At 33.2% G+C, this 8576-nt stretch overlaps 1 protein-coding gene across 1 annotated transcript in view; it reads right to left on the bottom strand.

Moving 5' to 3' along the window:
- Nucleotides 1–8576, bottom strand: part of FASTKD1 (FAST kinase domains 1) — a 50864-nt gene that overhangs the window by 2590 nt on the left and 39698 nt on the right. The window contains exons 10-14 of the mRNA XM_051986212.1: nucleotides 5530–5658; nucleotides 4633–4764; nucleotides 2906–3019; nucleotides 818–956; nucleotides 379–493 (exon numbers count right to left, since the gene is read on the bottom strand). Coding sequence (XP_051842172.1) covers nucleotides 379–493; nucleotides 818–956; nucleotides 2906–3019; nucleotides 4633–4764; nucleotides 5530–5658 — 629 coding nt within the window. The remainder of the gene's footprint in view (nucleotides 1–378; nucleotides 494–817; nucleotides 957–2905; nucleotides 3020–4632; nucleotides 4765–5529; nucleotides 5659–8576) is intronic.

Here is an 8576-nt window from a genome sequence, read left to right as displayed (position 1 = left end):
TGTATTGATGATTCTTTTAATTCTATAACAGATCCCTCTGCTATCAAGTCAACATGTTTTCCAAAGAAAATAACAACTGAGGAAATAAGAATTTTCTGTGTTTTTCAAAATATGGAACAGGGAAGAAAAAAAAAATTTTAATATGAAACAGAATAGAATTTTCAAAATAATGAAATAATTCTTCCCATTTCATATCAAAATATGCTATTAGGATATCATATTCATATTAGGATAAAACATCAACAAATCAACTAGCCTTTACTGAGCACTTACTGTGTAATAGGAAGTGTGCTAAATATTGGAAAAATACAACATTTATATGCAGGGCTCCTAAGTAATTTAGTTTTTATAGCAGGATATTTTGAGTTTGCACAATACCTGAATCACATGATAGCCCAAAATTTCCAGATGTCTTTTTTTCATAGCAGATCTTCCTTTTAAGTGGGAAATGTTTTTACAAAATGCTCGTGAATCCAAGAATTCCAAAGCAACCCTATACGGAACAATAAAAAACATTTACTTTTGATGTTGAAATAAGACGCAGGATAATTAGAAGTTTACAAGAAACAAAAATGTTTTCAACTCAATTGAACAAACACAAATACCTGCCCTATGCAAAAGGTTGTTTTAAAATAACAAAAATAAAAGGAATTAGAACACCAAAATTTCCTACTTAAATTACTTGTAGCTGACAAGCTAATTTACACAAAAATATAGCACAAAGTTACTTGATTAATAAATCCATTATATGATATAATTGTGACCTAAATTATGAATCTAATCTAAAGATTAGATCTAAAATATGAATACAATTTACCTTTGTGTTCCTGGTAGCGATTCTGACCTACTGTTGTCAGTATCAGGTCCCCAGTGTACATGTGAAAGCTTATTCAAAACCTCAAGTTGACTTCTATAAGGAAGAGGCTTTTTCTTTTTATCCAAGATATATTCAAAATCTGTAAGGCAGTATGGTAATCAGATGCATGGACAAGATAAATCTTTTATAATGATGGTGATGATATTAAAAAGACAAATACTACTTATCATATTTAAATCTTATTTTTACATTTTGAACAAACACTGACCATAAAAGTAGGAAAAAACTACTACAAAAAGTTATGGTAAGAGTGCACATTCACATGGTGCTTCAGGATTTGCAAAGCACTTTATATATATTCATTTTTATTCTGTGAGTGAAGTGATATCTCCTCTTGATGATAGATGAGGAAATTAAAACTCAAGAAAAGATACATAACTTATTCAGAACTAATTACCCAGCTAATAAATGGACATGGGAGTGGGACTCAGTTCTTCCTGATTCAGTCTAATACTATAGTAAGCAACTAGAACTCAATTGCTACCTGGAAGAATCTGCCTAATAGAGCACACCTTTCTAAAGATTAATATGTCAATTTCTAACATTAAAACTAATGATCCTTAAACAATTAGGAAAAATGAAGCACTAACTTGGTCAAATCCTAATTCACTGTTTATTAGCAAATATTACATATCCTAAAAGACCAACTGTATCATATATCCAAAGCTAGAAATAGTACAAATTAATCTATTTTTAAATCTACAAAACATTATATGTCAACCTTAGAAATCATTAAAAGAAATCTAGTCCAAAATCTTCCTTCCAATGTGTAAGAATCTCCTCTGTAATATTCCTCATATTCACCCCTGATATTCCACTTGAATAAGACCATCTCGTAATGGGGGTTTATTGGCTGGGGAGGAAAATGAACAGGGATGAGAAAGGGAAGGGGGATGGCGGGAACACGCATTAAATACCTACTATGTGCTGAGCACTAGCTAAATGCTTTCCAAAAGTCATCTCATTTGATCCATCAACTGTGTGAGGTAGGTACCCTTATAATCCCCATTTTACAGCTGAGGAAACTGAAAAAGATTAAGTGACTTACCTGGTGTCATATATTTGGACTCAGGTCCCTAGCCTCCTATGTCCTATTCTCTTTCACTATTATCCCAAAGTCAACATATTCTAAACTAACTTTTTTATCCGTACACCACCACTCCCAACCTACTTCTCTTTCTGACTTTATGTCTGTCAGTTCTCTTAGTTACCTGTATTCAAAATGTCCAATTTTCTCCAACTTCCTCAAAATCCACATACTTGGTCCAAGTGCAATCATTCTCTTTGTCACTCCCAAAGCTACCTGGCCACCACTCTCATCCAGCCCCCATACTCTGCTAGACTTCTGCAATAACTTCCTGACCCACAGTGTCACTCCTACTCCCAACCTCTTCTCATTCCAATCACTGAAGCCAAATTTTCCTAATGCACATTTCTGATTACATTCTCCTCAACTCCTAAAAACCTTCAGTGGTCCTGAATAACCTTCTAAAAGTCTAGATTTCTTAGCCTAGCATTCAGGATCCTTTACAATCTGGGGACAACTTGACTTTGAAGTTCCTTTCTCACTTCTTACCTTCATATATTCTAATTAAACTGGTCTCCTTCCCCATTACTCAAACATATGTCCCCATATCTTGTCCAGCATTCACAGAACTTGAAAAGTATTATCCCACTTACTACACAGCCATTATACAAAGCTCAGCTCCCATATCACCCTCAGGATGCTTGCCTTGATCCTTCTGCCTCCCCTAAACTCTCAAGGTATTCTATAGTATCTTTCTCATGATATCCTGAAGCAAGTACACGTGTGAATTCCTCTACATGACTATCAATCTCTTCAAGACAGAAGCCCAAACTTAATCACCTTCATTAATCCATTCAAGATTAATGAATCTTAAGCCAATGTAATGAAAATGAATGAATGAATATATCAATGTTTAGAGTGGTTTTTTTTTTAAAAAGCTCCTAGTATTTCTTTTCCAAGTTCTAATATTAGTAAAATTTTTTACATTATTTTGGTCTTACCTACTGTGTATCCATAAGGTGTAAGAGCTGATGGCTTTACATAATTGGGTCCTCCTAGGATTTTTCCCAACATTTTGTAAATCTTGTGTTGTATTGCAGTGATGCTGCTATTTACTAAAAGAAAACAAAAAGATGACTTTGTTCAAAGACAGTATTATTAACCTTGGAATAAAAATTATTCTAAACAATTAATTACACAGAACAGAAACAAAATTTTGACTTTCTAAGAGCTTAAGTCTTATAAAAACAGTAATTACTGCTATTGCTTTAAAGATTAGATTAAAAAGTACTCCATAAATCATTTTTAAGATTTTGCTAAAACAAAATAGAGCAGCTGATTATGAAGCATGCCTCCCCTAAGTAAAATCCAAAGATGATATACTGGAGGTGAAGAAGGAGCTGCACATTTTCAGATATAATAAATATATTTGCTTTAACTGTTCATATTATTCCTCTATTTGAGGGATGGGGAAAGTTGGCAAACAATGATAAGACTTTTTTTTTTTAAAGTAAAAATACACCAAAATGGGCAAAAAGATATTTAAAAGGTACCAGAGACAACCAGGACAATATGGCGAAGACCAGATATGTGAAAAAAGATCATGTTTTAGATAAAACAATCTTTTCTGTTCTTCTTTGGATATTGACATGTTCATATTTTTTCATGAAATAAATTGTAATAATAAAAAATAATTTTACAAATTATCTTTTACAAATAATAAAGGTAATAATATTAATAAAAAAGGTAAATTGTAAAATAAATAAAAAGAAACTGGAGCTTCACTATAACCTTATTTGCTATAGTAAGAAGTTCCATTATAATTATGAGCCATTCTTTCTGGGTTCTATTTAATTACTAAAAGGTAAATCAGTCTCACCTATAAAACTCATCTTGCGCCATTGGCATCAAGGTTACTACTGTCAATAGTCTCCAGTGAATTCTTAAATCTTAAATAATTCCCACAGTAAAAATAGCATGATTACTTCCTCATTATCTGAGACCCAGGTACCAATATCTCTTTAAGAAATCCAAGGCTATAAAACTATGCATACCCTTTGACCCAGCAATACTATGACTAAGTCTATATCCCGAAGAGATAAAAATGAAAAAGAAAAAGAAGCTATATATACAAAAATATTTACAGCTTCTCTTTTAATAGTGGCAAAGAATTAGAAATTGAGAAGATGCCTATCAATTGGGGAATGGCTAAACAAATTGTGGCATATGATAGTGACAGAATCCTATTGTGCTCTAAGAAATGACAATTAGTATGCTCTCAAAAACACCTGGAAAAACTTACACAGCAACAGCAATACTGTAATAAGATCAACTGTGAATGACTTAGCTATTCCCAGCAATACAATAATCCAAAACAATTCTGAAGCATTTAGGATCAAAAAAGGTATCTACAGAGAAAGAATAGATGGAGTTCCAAAGAAGCTCAAAGTATACTATATTTCCCTTTATTTTTTTGATTTTTTTTCACAATGTGATTAATATGGAAAAATGTTTTGCATAACTGCATATATATAATTTATATCAAGTTGCTTTTCTCAGTGGAAGAGAGAAGGGAGATAATTCGGAACTCAATTTTTAAAAATTAATGTTAAAAATTGTTTTTACATGTAATTGGAGAAAAAAATAAACTATGAAATAGATGATTAAAAAGTTAAAAAAAAAAAAAACAAAGATTTAGAGTTATAAGAAAAAAATAACATATTCATACCTTTATTGTACTGCTGCTGACAATAATCATGATGAAACCAAGGAATTTCAAATTCAGGGCATTCCAAACAGACTGCTCTATTAAATTCCATGAGGCGGCTGTGAGTTCTCGTATTTAAGAAAGAAGGTAAGTCTGAAATTTAAAATACTAATTAGAATTAAAATCTAAACCTGGTAGTTTATAAACATTCTATTAACACAGACTATCTATACTAAATCCCATACCAGGAATGTATTCCTCAACTCCACACCATCTTGAATTCCTAGTTTCCCTTAAAATTCAGCTCAACTGTTTACCACAAAAGATCTTTCCTAATCCCCAGCTGCTGATGCTAATCCTGCTCCCAACAAAAAAAAAATTAACTTACATTCATTTTGTTTATGCTAAACTGTGTTTATATGGTGGTTCCCCCCAATAAAATGAGGGCAGGCCCCAAATTATTTTTGTCTTGAAACTACCAGCACTTAGGACAGAATCTGGAATTTAGTAAGCCCTTATTAAACATTTCCTGATGAATCTATCATGTTAGTGATATACTTTGTCATAAATTTTTTAAGCAAAAAGGTGAAAAAATGAAGGTCATTTTTACTATAGCCATAGAATATATGGTGCTTTTTTTCTCTTTTGAAAGGGGTGTTCTTCAGCATTGTACTTGATATTGTATATAAACTATTTTTTAGTCTTATAGGAAGTATCAAAGACAGGATGGCTAACTATGCATTACACCTTGTTCCTTTTGTATTACTTTAAAATTATCATTTGGTTAGAAATGATTAGGACTTACCATGTCTTAACCCCTTAAATTACATTTAAAAAATTATTTTTCATCTCAACTGGACCTAGAGTTCTATATATAAAATATATGTAATTGATTTTTTTAATATTAAAGATACGTACATTGAAGTTGTGAATCCAATTTGGCTAGGAATTTGGTATTAAATATTGCCTTTATCAGATCTTCTGGAAAATACTCAGCAAGGGCCAATGTAAAGCCAAGAAACACTAAGATATGAGGTTCAAAGAGACCTAGGAAAAACATAGATTCTTAAAAGAAATATTCAAAAAATACCAAGATGTTATTTAGAAAGGTGTGGAGTCCTACATAACTCATAGATTTTTACACAGAGGATGTTAAAATTAATTATCCAAGAAACTTTGTGAAGGGCAGCCTCAGTAAATGTATGGGAAAGTATATAAATGGGGAAAGTGGGTAGGACTTGGCACTTCTAGAAGAGTTGGAAATAGGGGACTGGGGAGGCTGGCACTCAGGGGGAGCTACTATATACATTGCTCTGGTCACAGTAAAGTATTTATAGGACTTTTAGCACCAGCTGATCGAATCACCTCTTTCCCTCGAAGCTGCCCCTCTGAGTCACTTATCAATAGCATAAGACCCAAATGGCTAGATCAGGAGGCAGCTCTGACACATGTATACATATACATATGCATATAAGTGCACACATATATGTGTATATATGTAATAAATATGTAGGTATGTTTGTATGTATTTATATGAGGCAGCTAGATGGTATAATAAATAGAGTGCCAGGCCTGAAATCAGGAAATCTCATCTTCCTGAGTTCAAATATGGCCTCAGATACTTCTTAGCTACAAGACTCTGGGCACTTATTTAACCCTGTTTGCCTCAATCTGTATTTTCCTCATTTATAAAATAGGCTGGAGAAGGAAATGGCAAACCACTCTAGTATCTCTGTCAAGAAAACCCCAAATGAAGTCAGAAAGGGTCAGAAAGACTGAAATAATTGAACAATAGCTATATGTATATGCTGTATAAAATGTATAATATATAAATTAGTATTTGTGCATATAATAATAAAATATGTATAAAAAATACAAATGTATAAAATCAGAAGACAAAGTTAAATGATTCTTAAACAATTCAATAACTAGAAAGTTATATATATTTATGAAGAAAATCCAATATCCTCTGGTAGTAGTAATAGTGACCACATCTATTAAAATAAAACCAAGGAGCAGCTAGATGGCACAGTAGATAGAGTACATGCTCTGAAGTCAGGAGGACTCAAGTTCAAATGTATTCTTAGACGCTTAATACTTCCTAGTTGTATAACCCTAGGCAAATCACTTAACTCCAATAAATCAAAATTTTAAAAAATCAAAATAAAACCACTCCAGAAGAGTAAGATAATCCCATGTCCTTTTTTCATACTATTCTGATCAAACTAAAAAAAGCAACAATCTTTGTTTTGAAAATACATTTGTCACTTCCAGGAAAATGCAAATTCCTTAGTGAAAGAAAGCTGCTTTCCATTTTTTTCTTTGTGCCTCCAGTGCCCAGCTGAGTGGCTAACAAAGTAGGCACTTAATAAATGCTTGTTGAATTTAATCTCCTTGAAGTGATTATTCCTTCCACTGACACAGATCACTGTCCCGCTAGCTTTTAAGAGTTGCTATGGTAAAAAACTTCATCATCTGAGTTATTTCCTGGTGACTTTACGGTCTTCAGATGATAGACACACAGCCTGTCTACCCAAGGTTCCTTTAGTATCATAAAATCTTACAGAGCTTGAGAATTAGGGATTATCTCTGTTCACCTCTCTCCTGTCCATCCTCCATTAAGCTGGCAAAATTCCTTCCTATAGCACATTTTTTCCACCAGTTTCACTCCTTGCACTTGGATTCTGCCATCATTATGCTCTCAAGAAGGCATTTCATCAGTATCTTCATCATGCCTTCCAGATTTCACCAGCTTTGGTACTCACATCTTTTCAGGATTCTCTACCCCTCTGACTGAAGAGGCTAGGAGAAAGCACTAAGAACTCTAGCTCTGCCAACTCTTAGCTTCCCATTAACTGTTCGTTGGATTGGAATTCACTCTGCACTCTATTTGGATATCACTTTCCCTCCCTCAATTCCTTTTTGACTTTCTTGTGTCTCTCCCTTCTCCACTCCTTGGATTGCATGTTCAGTAAAGATTTTCTCATTTGCATCCCCAGCATTTAGCATAGTGTTTTATTACAAAATAGTATTTAATCAATTTCCCTTTATATCCTATACCATTCATCCAGATATCTTGCTATTACCTCGCAGGATAGAATGTCATCCACCTTGAATGGAATGCTCTCCTTCCTCATTTCCTTCTCAGAATACCTTGTAACTTTCAAAATTCAGTTGATGATTCCTTGTACATGAGATCATGCCTGTTTCAATCAGCCACTATTCCCCCTTCATACACATAAAATTACTTTTTGTTCATTTATATACATCATATATACTTTTATGTGTATATATTGTTTCCCCTAATACAATGTAAATTAAGAAAAGTGAATAAATTATCCAAATCCTATGACCCAGCAATTCTCCTTCTTGACATATAATTCAAGGAAGTCAAAAGACAGAAACAAATGTCAACACATGCATAGCAGCACTCTGTTCCTAAAGAAGTGAAAATAAAGAGTGTCCACTGATTGGAGAATAAAAAAGAGAAAAATTATGATATATGGGTGTAATGAAATTGATGAGAGTGAACTCTGTATGACCTGAGTGAACTCTGTAAAATTATGTAAAAGCACAAAAAAAAAAAAATGTCTCCTTTGATCTATACCTCCAAAGCATCCTCTCAGAGCAAGATAAGCTTTCTTGTTGGGAAGTTACAACTCCAGGCAAGATTTCACATTCAATTGAGAATTATCAAACTTCCCCTAGACTCATACATAAAATGGATCTTCAAAAAATGACTCTTTGCAGATCTCTCCTTGAGACATGCCTCCCCACCCCTAGAGAATCTCTCTTAGAGTCTCTTTAACAATAAAGCTTTTTACTATAGCCTCTGGGTTAGCAAATTCACTCAGAACTCATGTCTCTGAGAGAAGGAACTCACTCATTCCTGTCTAACCTCATCATCTCATCACCTCATCAAAATGATATTATGTAGTAAACATTAAGGAACTACCAGGATGTAG

The sequence above is a fragment of the Antechinus flavipes genome, chromosome 3, assembly GCF_016432865.1.
Source record: "Antechinus flavipes isolate AdamAnt ecotype Samford, QLD, Australia chromosome 3, AdamAnt_v2, whole genome shotgun sequence".
In the NCBI taxonomy this organism is placed as follows: domain Eukaryota; kingdom Metazoa; phylum Chordata; class Mammalia; order Dasyuromorphia; family Dasyuridae; genus Antechinus; species Antechinus flavipes.
This window is presented reverse-complemented; position numbering and strand designations above follow the sequence as displayed.